The sequence below is a fragment of the Nerophis lumbriciformis genome, linkage group LG17 (assembly GCF_033978685.3).
Source record: "Nerophis lumbriciformis linkage group LG17, RoL_Nlum_v2.1, whole genome shotgun sequence".
NCBI lineage: Eukaryota > Metazoa > Chordata > Actinopteri > Syngnathiformes > Syngnathidae > Nerophis > Nerophis lumbriciformis.
In genome coordinates this window covers 26,372,944-26,389,332 of record NC_084564.2, presented here as the reverse complement: position 1 = coordinate 26,389,332, position 16,389 = coordinate 26,372,944, and the positions used below count along the sequence as shown (strand labels likewise).

General features: G+C 39.1%; 1 protein-coding gene across 1 annotated transcript in view; it reads right to left on the bottom strand.

Annotated features, from left to right (window-relative positions):
- Nucleotides 1-16,389, bottom strand: part of ankk1 (ankyrin repeat and kinase domain containing 1) — a 52,182-nt gene that overhangs the window by 31,896 nt on the left and 3,897 nt on the right. Inside the window, exons 3-5 of the mRNA XM_061972980.1 lie at nt 4,760-4,911; nt 4,557-4,606; nt 4,265-4,420 (exon numbers count right to left, since the gene is read on the bottom strand). Of these exons, the coding sequence (XP_061828964.1) occupies nt 4,265-4,420; nt 4,557-4,606; nt 4,760-4,911 (358 nt within the window). The remainder of the gene's footprint in view (nt 1-4,264; nt 4,421-4,556; nt 4,607-4,759; nt 4,912-16,389) is intronic.

Below are 16,389 nucleotides of genomic sequence, written 5' to 3'. Positions count from 1 at the left end.
GTGTTTGTGTTGCTGCAGTCGGTCGCAATACGCCGCTTCCCACCTACAGCTTTCTTCTTTGCTGTCTCCATTGTTCATTGAACAAATTGCAAAAGATTCACCAACACAGATGTCCAGAACACTGTGGAATTTTGCGATGAAAACAGACGACTTAATAGCTGGCCACCATGCTGTCCCAAAATGTCCTCTACAATCCGTGACGTCACGCGCTGACGTCATCATAACGAGATGTTTTCAGCAGGATATTTCGCGCAAAATTTACTAACCCCGGCCGTATTGGCATGTGTTGCAATGTTAAGATTTCATCATTGATATATAAACTATCAGACTGCGTGGTCGGTTGTAGTGGGTTTCAGTAGGCCTTTAATACTAATAAAACAAAATGTATGACTTTTTTTGATGTAGTAGGAAAAGTCTGGATGGCTCATTATATGTCGAAAAAGTTGAGATTCAAAGAACACAAAATATAAAGTTTTTGGGTGTTATGATTGATGAACATTTGTCCTGGCAATCACATATAAATGATACTAAGGCTAAAGTATCTGAAAATATTGCTATTTTACTCAAAGTGAAGGAATTGCTAAAGACTGTTAAAGTTCAACTTTTTAATTGTAGACTTTCCTTCAGCTTTTAACACAATCCAGCCGCATATCCTGATTAGCAGGTTGACTGAGCACTTTAACCTGACTAATAACTTAATAGGCTGGATCCTTAACTTTTTAACGAACAGAACCCAGAAAGTTCGGGTCAATGATACTTTGTCTGTCAAGAAAGGCACCACAAGGTTGTGTGTAGTCTCCCCTGTTATTTATTTTGTACACAAACATGTGTCGGAGTAAATATGACGACAGGACAATAATCAAATATGCCGATGATTCAGTAATTGTTACTAAATGGAGATGAAAGCAGCCATTATTGATGACGCTGGTGTGATGAGTCTTACCTCCAGCTCAATTTATCAAAAACAAAAAACATGCTGATCAACTTTAGGAAGAGACCCCATGTGAACCAGCCAACTGTGATTAAAAACCAGGTCATTGAATATGTGCACAAGTATAAATACCTTGGGACTATAATTGATCAACAACTGAAATCTGAAGCTAACTGTGATGCGCTGTGTAAAAAGGCTTACCAGTCTGAGAAAACTGTCTCATTTTAATGTTGACAAGACCATCATGATCATGTTTTACCAATCTTTTATAGAATCTGTTTTGTCCTTCTCTCTGGTCTCATGGTTCAGTCACCAGAACAAGAATTCCCTAAATCAAATTGTTAAATTGTCAGGTAAATTAATTGGTGAGTCTCATTTGTCTCCAGCCACCCTCTACAACAGTGTTTTTGCCGTGAGATACAGTCTGGTGTGCCGTAAGAGATTATGTAATTTCACCTATTTGGGTTAGAAATATTTTTTGCAAACCAGTAATTATAATCCGCAAATGGTGTGCCGTTGTTGAGTGTCTGTACTGTCTGGAGATTGGCAGACTTACCACGTTATACTCTTCCATATCAGTAGGTGGCAGCAGGTAGCTAATTGCTTTGTAGATGTCGGAAGCAGCGGGAGGCAGGGTGCAGGTAAAAAGGTGTTTGATGCTTAAACCAAAAATAAACAAAAGGTGAGCTAAGAAAAGGCATTGAAGCTTAGGGAAGGCTATGCAGAACGAAACTAAAACTGAACTGGCTACAAAGTAAACAAGAACAGAATGCTGGACGACAGCAAAGACTTACTATGGAGCAAAGACGGCGTCCACAGTACATCCGAACATGACATGACAATCAACAATGTCCCCACAAGGAAGGATAAAAACAACTGAAATATTCTTGATTGCTAAAACAAAGCAGGTGTGGGAAATATTGCTCAAATGAAGACATGAAACTGCTACAGGAAAATACCAAAAAAAAAGAAAAGAATCCACCAAAATAGGAGTGCAAGACAAGAACTAAAACGCTGCACACAGGAAAACTGCAAAAAACTCCAAATAAGTCAGGGCGTGATGTGACAGTACACCTACTTTGAGACAAGAGCTATAGTGATGCATGCTTGGTTATGGTTTAAAGTCATATCCAACAATTGTGGTTCTTTGGTCAAAATGTTGTAGAGATTATGTTTTACAGATCATCTTCAAGCCGCTTTCTGATGCGCCTTTTGGTGGGCGGTCTTATTTACGTGGCTCACCTTCGGCATCTTTGTTGTAGCGGTGTAGCGTGCAAGGACGGGAGTGGAAGAATTGTCAAAAGATGGCGCTAACTGTTTTAATGACATTCAGACTTTACTTTATTCAATAACGGAGCAGCATCTCCTCATCCAAAAACAACCACACCGGAAATGTGTCCCGTAAAAAAACGTCCAACCGGATCTCTCTAATAACTAAAGTTCCTTGGGTGAATGATGTAGACTCACTACACCGGTATGTTTTAGCACTTTCATGGCGAGTTTACTGACAGATATAAGTAAGAACTTTACACTACTTTATATTAGAAATGGCAACAGTGGAGGATGAATGTCCCATAACAAGAAGATAGAGAAAAGAAGAAGCTTATTGACTACGGTGTCGGCACAGACTACAAAGGCGGACACGCGTAATTTTTCAGGATTTACACAGATCCCAAATACAGATCAGCAGGTACCAGAAGGTAAGAAAAGTTGATTTTGTATAATATTGTGAAACAAAACGCCGGATAATATGTCTTACCTTATACACACACATTGTATTCCGTTTATATTTACATCTAACACAATTTCCCAACTCATATGGAAACAGGGTTTGTACTTTTAGCCTTAAACATAACACATAATGTCTGTAACTTTACTAGCTCCTGTAGTTTCAATAAACCAGAATGAATAAATAATATGTTAGTGTGTTCTATATAATCTGCTTTATGAATAATCCTTATAGCTATTTTCTGTAGTTGATACAATGCCTTTATGTTACTCTTATGTGTTCCCCCACACTTCCACGCAGTAGCTGATATATGGCAATATAAGTGCACAATACAATATATGCATTGCCCTATAATCTAACACATATTTTACCTTATTTAATATAAAAATACTCTTAGACAGATGTTTCCATATATGTGCATATACCAAAAACTATAAAAATGGGACCCATTACCTCCCTGCTTGGCACTCAGCATCAAGGGTTGGAATTGGGGGTTAAATCACCAAAAATGATTCCCGGGCACGGCCACCGCTGCTGCTCACTGCTCCCCTCACCTCCCAGGGGGTGATCAAGAGTGATGGGTCAAATGCAGAGATGAATTTTGACACACCTAGTGTGTGTGTGACAATCATTGGTACTTTAACTTTAATATATAAGGTGCACTGTCGGGTTTTGAGGGGAAAAAAAGGATTTTAAGTGCGCCTTATAGTCCAGAAAATAGGGTGAATTTGGAGCATAGAATTGTAGGTTTTGTTTCACAAAATTACAAAGAATAAAATATTCCGCACCCTCCCACTCTCCACACTGCAAAAAGTCAGTGTTCAAAAACAAGGAAAAAAAATAAAAAAATTTGGGGTATTTTATTTGAACTAAGCAAAGTTATCTGCCAATAGAACAACAACATTTGGCTGGTCAAGACTTTCCAAAACAAGTCAAATTAGCTAACGTCAATTAACCCAAAAATACCTTAAAATAAGTATATTCTCACTAATAAGTGCACTTTTCTTGGTAGAAAAAAAAACGAGACCTTCTAGCTCAATATGTTGAAAAATATTCTTAAATTAAGTAAATGCTAGCGCCATTATCTTGACATAATGATATGCGCTCGGCATCATGATTGTTTTTTTTCATGCTTGAAGTAAGAAATGATTACTTTAAAAAAGCAGTTTTATACTTGTGAGTGTTGATGACACAGCTTTGCAAGAGTTGATATTCTAGTTTCAAGCATGTTTTACTCAATATAGGTCATAAAATCTCAGCAACAAGCTGTAATATCTTACTGAGATAATTTAGGACCAAAACCCTTAAAACAAGTAAAACACTCCAACATAAAATCTGCTTAGTGAGAAGAATTATCTCATCAGACAGAAAATAGGCAAATTTCCCTTAGTTGAGATATTTAATCTTACTTAGATTTCAGTTTTTGCAGTGCACCATTACTATAAATAGTATAATTTGTCTACAAAAGTGTTCTAACTATACCTCTGCATCTCTCCTACCATAATCTGGTGCTACACTATTAGAGAAAGATTGAACTAAACTGAGATTCAGGTGTGACTCGCAGGTTAAACATGAATGCATTTCTCGGATTTAGCCGCTCCTACCAGAGAATTGCGGCCTCTTTTGCGGTTCCTGACTCCAGCACTGCTGCATGATGCCGACCATCTGATCACACTCAGGGGGCTTAGGTTCAGGCATTATCTCCACACTGGGTCTCTTTCCGTGGGACACCTGCAAGAGCACGGTGGTCATGCTGCACCCTGGATGCACAAAACAATGCGTACATGTTGTACTGGAAGTGCATGTTGTTCCAAATGATTGAATGACCCTTTTAGATGCAGGTGACATATTTTCCATTTGTAGGCTTTTGGAAACGTGAATTTAATTAAACCCCACCTGCGTAAGGTTTCCGCTGTGTCAGAATCTCCCAGATGACTATTCCAAAACTGTAAATACAGCAGTGAGAGAAAATTGGGTTTGAATGTATAGCCTTCATCTGCGCTGCAAAATGATGTAAGGTCAATTAGATGTAAAGCAATATAAAAAAAAGAAAGGAATAATCTGTAGTGAATAAATCCTAGTGTATAATATGATGTCACCTGTAAGCATCGTAGGAAGGTCCTGGAGGACTGCAGGACTGACCGAGGTTCTCAGGAGGAATGTAGCTGATATTCCCTCTCGCTATCAGATGCTCTATGAACACCTTCCTGTCCGTTCCTTCTTCCCAGTGGATTAAACCGAAGTCTGAAATCTGAAGTTAAAACAAATCATTGCACGAAGGATGAGGACGCCTCTTGCCGACTACTGTACGTAATGTAGTGTTGTCCCCATACCAATATTTTGGGTACAGGTACCAAAATTATTTTGATACTTTTCGGAACTTTTCTAAACAAAGGGGACCACAAAAAATGGCATTATTGGCTCTATTTTAACAAAAAATCTTAGGGTACATTAAACATATGTTTATTATTGCAAGTTTGTCCTTAAATAAAATAGTGAACATACAAGACAACTTGTCTTTTAGTAGTTCAAACAAAGGCTCCTAATTAGTCTCTGACATATGCAGTAACAAATTGTGTCATTAATCATTTAATCAATTTGTCAACATTATTAAGGACAAGTGGTAGAAAATGAGTTATTAATCTACTTGTTCATTTACTGTTAATATCTGCTTACTTTCTCTTTTAACATGTTCTATCTACACTTCTGTTAAAATGTAATAATCACGTATCCTTCTGTTGTTTGGATACGTTACATTAGTTTTGGATGATACCACAAATTTGGATATCAATCCGATACCAAGTAGTTACAGGATCAAACATTAACATTGGTCATATTCAAAGTCTTCATGTGTCCAGAACATATTTACTGACTTTATAAACATAATATAAATTTTTTTTAAACGAAAGAAGATGTAATGCCAAAAAATATTGACGTAATCATAGTAGTATCGACTAGATACGCTATTGTACTTGGTATCATTACAGTGGATGTCAGGTGTAGATCCACCAATGGCGTTTGTTTACATTTTGACGCCGTGTGCTACGGTGTGTAGTGAAGCATGTTTAGTGAAGTGAAGTGAATTATATTTATATAGCACTTTTCTCCAGTGACTCAAAGCGCTTTTACATAGTGAAACCCAATATCTAAGTTACATTTAAACCAGTGTGGGTGGCACTGGGAGCAGAAGGGTAAAGTGTCTTGCCCAAGGACACAACAGCAGTGACGAGGATGGCGGAAGCGGGGATCGAACCTGGAACCCTCAAGTTGCTGGCACTGCCGCTCTACCAACTGAGCTATCCCGCCCCAGCTATTCCTCGTCCTGCAGGGATGATACTTGTAAGAAACATGTGTATGCATGTAAGCCATGTCTTAAAGCACCTCTTCCTGAGGGCTTTTCAGTGTTATAATTTCACCTTTATTGTTAGTTTTTAAGCCAAAATGCGTCCGTTCTCCCTTTTCTGTCTACACACTGTGTCTGCTTGTAAGTACTCTGTGATTGTGCGCTGCCGAACATGCTCCTCTGCTCGTAAAACCAGCAATGACACGACGTGATGACGACGGGGGTGGTGGACCGGTACTTTTCAGAGGCAGTATAGTACCGAACATGATTCATTAGTATCGCGTTACTATACTAATACTGGTATACCATACAACCCTAATGTAATGTAATGTACATTTTGGAGCAAAACCCACAGGCTTTGAATGACCCTAAACAAGATTGTTTTCCTGACCCCATTTTGGTCTTTAATAATATTTATTTATTGAATGGTCCACACACTAAACCCAACATCACCGCCACACATATGCACACAAGGGGACTAATTCACTAAGATCCAAATACCACTCACTAAACAGCACGTGAAATCTATAAAATAGCGTGTGCTATTGTGTGTGATCTACTAAGGCAAACGTGTCAAACTCAAGGCCCGGGGGCCAAATCTGGCCCAGCCACATTATTTTATGCGGCCCGCAAAAGCCGGGATATAATATGCGTTGATAAAATGCTTAAATTTTTATTACTAAATATATTTATTTCCCTTTTGACATTAAAAATCATGTATTGCATGCAATTGCATATCTTTTAAAATGCAATATTATCAAAATTGCCACTGCTCAGTGGCCTTGTGGTTAGAGTGTCCGCCCTGAGATCGGTAGGTCGTCAGTTCAAACCCCGGCCGAGTCATACCAAAGACTATAAAAATGGGACCCATTACCTCCCTGCTTGGAATCAAGGGTTGGAATTGGGGGTTAAAACACCAAAATGATTCCAGAGCGTGGCCACCGCTGCTGCTCACTGCTCCCCTCACCTCCCAGGGGGTGGAACAAGGGGAATAGCTCAAATGCAGAGGGTAATTTCACCACTCCTAGTGCATGTGTGTGACTATCGTTGGGACTTTAACTTTAAAATCAAAATATTATATTATCATTTAAAAGAATATTTTTTGTTAAAATAAAGATAAATACTGTACTTAAATATCTGCTTGACTTATGATTTCAAAATAAATGATCAATCAAATTGTACACTGTAAAATTGACAATAGGTTAAATTCCGCCGAGTGAGTTTTTTACCATAAGATCAACTTTGCTACTATTTTTTTACATGTACAGTAAGACATTAAAACATTAAAAAACAAACAAAAAAAACATTGAAACAACAAGATTTTACGGTAAAAAAAAAAAAAGGACTAGCAGCTCTGTTGCATGAATTTTACCGCTAAAAACAGTGGTATTGTTTTTCCATTACATTTTTTTATATGCTGTAAAAAATAAAACAATAAACTGCTTGTACTGTAAAATTCTGGTGACTGAGCTGCCAGTTTTTAAATTAAAATTTAAAGATTTAAAATACATGTTTATTCATATATTACTCATTGTTCCGAGGGCAACCATAATTGTGATGTGGCCCTCAATGAAAAGGAGTTTGACACCTCTGTACTAAGGTTGCGTGCACAATTCAAAAGTGGTGAATACCGCCTTGATTATTTAGTGTAGAAATTCTAATAAAAGCTTTTTCAAAACAGGTTCCAGGTTACAAAAGGGCCTCTTGGCTGCTGGCGTGTGACACGTGCACACAGGGAGGAAGCGCAGAGATGACAGCATGTTTTTAAAAAGTGATTCTAAAAATGATTGATAACATTTTTTAAAAATCGATTCTTAAAAAAAAAAAAGAAAGTTATAAATCCCTAAAAAAAATTAATACTGGATTCAACATTGGAATAAGTAAGATCTGGATCGCTTTTTCCAGCACTCCTAATGTTTCGGTCTTGGTTTCATTAATAAAGTTTTTCATTAAGTGTAAGTGTTTTAAGTAGGCTTTTTAAGTTAAGTTAAACTTAGCTTAAAGTTAAAGTTAAAGTGCCAATGATTATCACACACACACTAGGTGTGGTGAAATGTGTCCTCTGCATTTGACCCATCCCCTTGATCACCCCCTGGGAGGTGAGGGGAGCAGTGGGCAGCAGCGGTGGCCACGCCCGGGAATCATATTTGGTGATTTAACCCCCAATTCCAACCCTTAATGCTGAGTGCCAAGCAAGGAGGTGATGGGTCCCATTTTTATAGTCTTTGGTATGACTCGGCCGGGGTTTGAAACCACGACCTACCCATCTCAGGGCGGACACTCTAACCACAAGGCCACGGAGCAGGCTCTATATAATATTCTTAAACCTCCCTAGAATATTTTGTGTTTTTTTGTGTTTTTTTTTTTTTTAATTTGATTTTATTTCATTCATTTATGTTACAAAATAGTAGCCGGAATGTGAGTTTTTATAATCATACAGCAATAATTTAGAATCAATGTTTGGAAATATGTCAAGTTTTTCTTAAAAGGGCTGTTTGCAACATTTACACGGATGCCTAGAGGGCGCTAACTTTCCAATGTATTTTACACAGTATACCCCGCCCTCTTCTGGCTTCTGGGACGTAATGATGTAACTGCGTATGTCCGTAACACGTGCACGTGCATTGGCTTCGGGTGTTGTCAGCTAATAATAGCAATTTGAGTAGCTGACGTCCATCATAACTACAACATGACTGCAAATTGCTCGCTGCGTCTCTTGAACTGCTTTTGCATGTGTGCACGCTCTCTCACTGCATGCACGGGCAGGTAAAAACTTTTGTTATATAAACGTTGTTATTGCGAAAAACATAGACAATTGTCGAACAAAAGTGTTTTTTTAAACCTCTAATGCTGACATAAGTGAGCCGATCAATCGAACTTAGTAATTGTGAAAAATATAGACCGTTTTAATACAAATGTGTTCCGGTCCCTTGTGTGGTGTTCGGGTCTGTGGGACCCGTTTTCATTTTTTATTAAAAGAAAAATTATACAATTAATTACTTTTTTCAAAATGAGACTCACTGACTTTGGCTCATTTTCTGTGAAGAACATATATCAGAATACATATTTAATGACCACACACCATACACCACCCTTACACATTTCTATTACATATAAGATGTCCTGGCTAATAGAAGTTTGGAAATTGATGTTCTGTGTACCACACACACACACACACACACACACACACACAAACACACGCATGCACACACACACACACACACACACACAGCAGGCCTAGACTGGAGGAGCACCGTGTGTAGGTACACAGAACTTCAGAGGGTCAAATGTGCGAGAAAATGAGAGCAGACAGTGTTGACAAACAATGTTGCAACCTTGTGTGGGAACCGCAGGTGCATAAACACAAAAGAAGAATCCCTGTGGGATGCAGAAACTGGCAGAGAAATTTTCCGTGGAACGTTCATATTGTTGTTACTCAGCCAGCGTTTGTGCGTCTGGTGGACTCGTTGCATTTTGTGGCTTTTAATGCCTCACAATCAAACACTTTTATGCTAAAATACTGAACAGATGTTTACCTTATCCCAATAAACATCTGTTCAGTATTTTAACATACAAGTATTTGATCATGTAATAACAATATGAACATTATACAAGGGTTAAACCACTAACAATAATACCAAATAGCCAATGGTTTTCCTGTTACATTTTTTCTTTGAAAAATTTAACTGTGAGGAAGTTACAAACAGCACCTTTCACTTCATGGTGTTTAATAGAGATGAGCTGTTACACATATGATTATAATCAGTAGGTAATAATAATACATCATTATTATAATTATAATTATTAGTGCATTTGTTAATCAAGGTTCCTTTAATGCACCACAATTATGAGATGCAAAAATGTAACTTAAAAACTTCACTTTGTCCAATGCTGCCACAAATAGAGTTATCATATTTTTTTTAACTTTTTTTTTTTTCTGGGCTTGTTTGTTCGGTAGAGCGCCCGTGCCAGCAACTTGAAGGTTTCAGATTTGATTCCAGCTTCCGCCATCCGAGTCACTGCCGTTGTGTCCTCGGGCAAGAGAGCCTCTACCCACCTGCTCCCAGTGCCACACACACTGGTTTAAATGCAGCTTAAAAACCTCTTAAGGCCCAAGCTGTTTGTTTACATGCTTTTTTTAAATTTTCTTTGCTATTTGGGCTTATCGGACCCTAATTAGAATAAAAACTAAGAATCATCTTTTGATATGATGTACTTAGTCCATAAGTACTAGGGATGTCCGATAATGGCTTTTTGCCGATATCCGATATTCTCCAACTCTTTAATTACCGATACCGATATCAACCGATACCAATATCAACCGATATATACAGTCGTGGAATTAACACATTATTATGCCTAATTTGGACAACCAGGTATGGTGAAGATAAGGTACTTTTTAAAAAAAATTATAAAATAAAATAAGATAAATAAATTAAAAACATTTTCTTGAATAAAAAAGAAAGTAAAACAATATAAAAACAGTTACATAGAAACGAGTAATTAATGAAAATTTGTAAAATTAACTGTTAAAGGTTAGTACTATTAGTGGACCAGCAGCACGCACAATCATGTGTGCTTACGGACTGTATCCCTTGCAGACTGTATTGATATATATTGATATATAATGTAGGAACCAGAATATTATCAACAGAAAGAAACAACCCTTTTGTGTGAATGAGTGTGAATGAGTGTAAATGGGGAAGGGAGTTTTTTGGGGTTGGTGCACTAATTGTAAGTGTATCTTGTGTTTTTTATGTTGATTTAATTAAAGAAAAAAAAAAAAAAACGATACTGATAATAAAAAAAACGATACCAATAATTTCCGATATTACATTTTAACGCATTTATCGGCCGATAATATCGGCCTGCCGATATTATCGGACATCTCTAATAAGTACACAAACGTGTACTTCATGTTTAGTGACATGCTAATTCCAAATTCCATTGTATGTTATACTCTTCTGACACCACCAGATGGCAGTATAAGTGTCCACATAAGCGGCCATAAGACCCCAATTCAGTAGTGTACACAATTTTGGAAATAAGAGCTAAAAGGTGCTGTCCACGCATGTGGCCACTAAGGCCTTTAGAGATGGAGACAATGCGTTTTACTACGTAAAGTGCACTCGAGAAAAAGCGCTATATAAATATAATTCACTTCACTTCCATCACCTCGTCCTTGTTTATCAAATGTTGGCGGTGTGTGTTAATGCATTAATGTGAGCTTTGATGACATTATGACGTCATTATGAAGTGTTCCGTACTCCCGTTTTGAATTTTTGCAAGGAGAGATGTAAGATGTGTTGCACAATCAAACAACCTCATTATTGAACCTTTTTGAAGTCGTATCTTATAACTGATGGATTTAAAAGAAGGGGAAAATTATCAAATATTTACTTAAGCACAGGCCATAATCATGTGCCTTGGAAGGCTTGTAAAGAAAAATTTGAGCACATAAAAACATATCTGCAAATCCTGGACGATAACCTGTTTCAGCCTGCAAGAGAACTTGGAAAATGCATTTCCCAGCAAGACATCAAGCCCAAGCATACAACAAAAGCTACACAGAACAGGTTCAAAGACATCAGGGTGAATGTTTTAGTGCGGCCAAGTCAAAGCCCGGGTCTCATTTGGAGTAAATTTGTGGCCGAGTCATACTTGCCAACCTTGAGACCTCCGATTTCGGAAGGTGGGGGGGTGGGGGGTGGGGGGTGGCGTTTTTGTTTTTTTTTCATAAATACAATCATGTGTGCTTACGGACTGTATCCCTGCAGACTGTATTGATCTATATTGGCTGGGAACATCTCTGCGTTGCTGACCCGTCTCCGCTCGGGATGGTGTCCTGCTGGCCCCACTATGGACTGGACTCTTACTATTATGTTGGATCCACTATGGACTGGACTCTCACAATATTATGTCAGACCCACTCGACATCCATTGCATTCGGTCTCCCCTAGAGAGGGGGGGGTTACCCACATATGTGGTCCTCTCCAAGGTTTCTCATAGTCATTCACATCGACGTCCCACTGGGGTGAGTTTTTCCTTGCCCTTATGTGGGCTTTGTACCGAGGATGTCGTTGTGGCTTGTGCAGTCCTTTGAGACACTTGTGATTTAGGGCTATATAAATAAACATTGATTGATTGATTGATTGATATTGATATATAATGTGTATATTGTGTTTTTTATGTTGATTTAATATATATACACACACACATATATATATATATATATATATATATATATATATATATATATATATATATATATATATATATATATATATATATATATATTTTTTTTTTTTTTTTTTTTTTTTATTTCTTGTGCTGCCCGGTGGTTGGGGACCACTGGTCTACATAACATGCAATGATGGCTCGTTGGTCAAAATGTTGCATATTTTATGTTAGTTAATTAGCTAGTTAGTTTATTATTTCTTCGGTCAGTGGTCAACAAAATAAACAAACAGTTTTACATTCATAAATTGAAAATGTAGCAGACCGAAAGGGTTTCGGCTGAAGTTGAGCACTTACTGTATTTTGCCTAACTCTATAAACAATCTCAAATACAAGATGAGCTTCATAGAAATATGATATTTCCTTTGCACAACATATTATAAATACACCTTGTACACAATATAAAAAACTGTTCAAATATATACACAGTAAAGACATGGGAATTATCCTTGTACACGTGTTAGTTCAACCTTTGTACCAATTATATACTATATACAAACAATTATACTTCCATTAATATTTATATCCCACATTTAGTTTGAAATTAACAATAATCATAGTATTAACTACTGTGTTGATTCAAGCGTGATGTATTTTTCCAAGACATTGGTCGTAAAGTGTTTTTTAAATGTGTGAATGGAACTGGAACATGTTAAGGAATCATCCAAGCTGTTCCACAGATGAACCCCCACTGACAGAAACACATCTACTTTTTAAGCTCGTTCCTATGTTTGCTTTCTGAAAGACAGCTGAGCCTCCCTAGGTTTGAACCTCTCCTGTAGACACAGAGGCAGCATGTGGTTATGAGCTTTGTACGTCACAATAACAGTGTTGAGGTCAACAAGATCGTGCAGTTTTAATGTTTTTAACTTAATAAACAGAGCATTGGTATGGTCATGATAATCCGCATAATTTACAATTCTAATGTCTTTCTTTCAAGTTCAAGATGCTTCTCCTCAGAATCTGCCGCTTTGTGGGGGGTCTTATTTACGCGGCTCCATTTTTCTCCGTCATCTGTGTTGTAACGATAGTTTTTAACGCTTCCATAGCGAGTCTACTGACGGATATAAGTTAGATCTGTATGCGGCTTTGTATTAGAAATGGCAACAACAAGAGGATAGACAAAATAAGGGGCTTATGACTATGGTGTGGACTACAATGGTGGACGCACGCAAATTTTAGTGACTTATACAGATGTCAAATACACATCAGCAGGTATCAGTAGGTACCGTATTTTTCGGATTATAAGTCGCATTTTTTTTCATAGTTTGGCCGGGGGTGCGACATATACTCTGGAGCGACTTATGTGTGAAATTATTAACACATTACCATAAAATATCAAATAATACTATTTATCTCATTCACATAAGAGACTAGCAATCGTCACACACACGTCAACCAATGAAAATTCGGCCTAGGCGGGTCATGGCAGAAGTGCATTGTGGGAAAAGAAGATGCTACCTGCTACTACTTCCACCATTTCAACATTGCCGGTAACTTATAAAAACTGAGAAGGGCTGAACAAAAATGGCACCGAAAAGGATATCATATACTGCAGGTTACAAGCTGGAAGTAGTGAAATATGCAGCAGAAAACGGCGATCGAGCGGCAGAAATAAAGTTTGGAGTAAGTGAGAAACTTGTAAGGGACTGGTGAAAAGCGGAGGCTACTCTTACTCAAATGAAGAAAACTAAAAAAAGCTAATCGCGGGCTAAAAGCTAGGTGGCCACAGCTCGAGGAACAAATTCACAAATGGGTGTTTGAACAACGTGCTGCCGGGCAGGGGCGCCGCTAGGGATTTTGGGCCCCATGAAAATAATCTTTACAGGGCCCCCAACACAGCGGCAACATTTTTTGATGCTATTTTACATACAATTATGGGCCCCCCTCCATCATGGGCCCCTCGAATCCGTCTCCTTTACCCTCCCCCCTTTTCGGCGCCCCTGCTGCCGGGAGAGGCTTGTCAACCGTACAGTTGGGTCTCCACGCCCAGGTAGTTGCCATGGAGATGATTATAAATGACTTTGCGGGGGGACCTTCTTGGTGTTACTGCTTCATGCAACGCAATCGCCTCTCTGTCAGAGCAAGGACAACGATGTCTCAAAAACTGCCAGCAGACTTCCAATCCAAGGTAGACAGTTTCCGCGAGTTCATTGAAAAGCATGAAAGTGAGCACAACGTGACACCGGATCATATTATTCACATGGACGAGGTCCCCCTCACGTTTGACATTCCCATGGGCTGAAGTGTTGCAGAGAAAGGACAAAAGAGTGTCAATATCGTAACAACTAGTCATGAGAAATCACACTTCACAGTGGTGCTGGCATGTTGTGGAAATGGATCAAAATTTCCACCAATGGTCATTTTCAAACGAAAAACCATGCCAAAAATTAAATCCCCCTCAGTTGCAGTCACCGTGAATGAGAAAGGGTGGATGAATCAAGAAATGATGAACCTATGGCTTACAAAGTGCTACATTAAAGGCCTACTGAAACCCACTACTACCGACCACGCAGTCTGATAGTTTATGTATCAAAGATGAAATCTTAACATTGCAACACATGCCAATACGGCCGGGTTAGCTTACTAAAGTGCAATTTTAAATTTGGCGCGAAATATCCTGCTGAAAACGTCTCGGTATGATGACGTCAGCGCGTGACGTCACGGATTGTAGAGGACATTTTGGGACAGCACGGTGGCCAGCTATTAAGTCGTCTGTTTTCATCGCAAAATTCCACAGTATTCTGGACATCTGTGTTGGTGAATCTTTTGCAATTTGTTCAATGAACAATGGAGACAGCAAAGAAGAAAGCTGTAGGTGGGAAGCGGTGTATTGTGGCCGGCTGCAGCAACAACACAAACACAGCCGGTGTTTCATTGTTTACACTCCCAAAAGATGACAGTCAAGCTTTACCATTGGCCTGTGGAGAACTGGGACAACAGAGACTCTTACCAGGAGGACTTTGAGTTGGATACGCAAACGCGGTACCGTGAGTATGCTGCGGCTTCCAAACATTTGATCGCTTGCCCGTACGTGCGTGCCGCTATGTGCATGTCACGTACGTAACTTTGGGGACTTTGGGGAAATATATGTGCTGTATGAACTTTGGAGAGGTGAACAGTACTTTGGGCTGTGGGATTGAGTGTGTTGTGCAGGTGTTTGAGTTGTATTGGCGGGTTATATGGACGGGAGGGGGGAGGTGTTTGTTATGCGGGATTCATTTGTGGCATATTAAATATAAGCCTGGTTGTGTTGTGGCTAACAAAGTATATATATGTCTTGTGTTTATTTACTGTTTTAGTCATTCCCAGCTGAATATGAGGTCCCACCCGCCTCTCACAGCATCTTCCCTATCTGAATCGCTCCCACTGCCCTCTAGTCCTTCACTCACTTTCCTCATCCACGAATCTTTCATCCTCGCTCAAATTAATGGGGGAATCGTCGCTTTCTCGGTCCGAATCGCTCTCGCTGCTGGTGGCCATGATTGTAAACAATGTGCGGATGTGAGGAGCTCCACAACCTGTGACGTCACGCTACTCGTCTGCTACTTCCGGTACAGGCAAGGTTTTTTTATCAGCGACCAAAAGTTGTGAACTTTATCGTCGATTTATCTACTAAATCCTTTCAGCAAAAATATGGCAATATCACGAAATGATCTAGTATGACACATAGAATGGACCTGCTATCCCCGTTTAAATAAGAAAATCGCATTTCAGTAGGCCTTTAAGCGTCCGGATGGCTCCTTTAGAGCACCCAAAGCTCTGCTTGTGATGGATAGCATGCGAGCGCACATCACACCACAGTTAAAAAATAAATCAAAAGTTTTAAACTCCATACCTGCCATCATCTCCGGAGGCTTAACCAAAATACTCCAGCCACTTGACATCTCCGTGAATAGGAGCCTTTAGGCAGTACTGCGCAACTTGTGGGAGCAGTGGATGATGGATGGAGAGCACAGCTTCACGGCAACCGGGAGAATGCGCCATGCAACTTTTCTGGATGTCATTTTATGGATGGACAAAGCATGGGCTTCAGTGACAACCGAAACCATCCTGTCCGGATTCAGAAAGGCTGGAATAATTGGAACTGCAACCGACGATGACTCTGACGTAAGCGACGTATCGATAGAAGAGGAAGCGGCGCTTTGT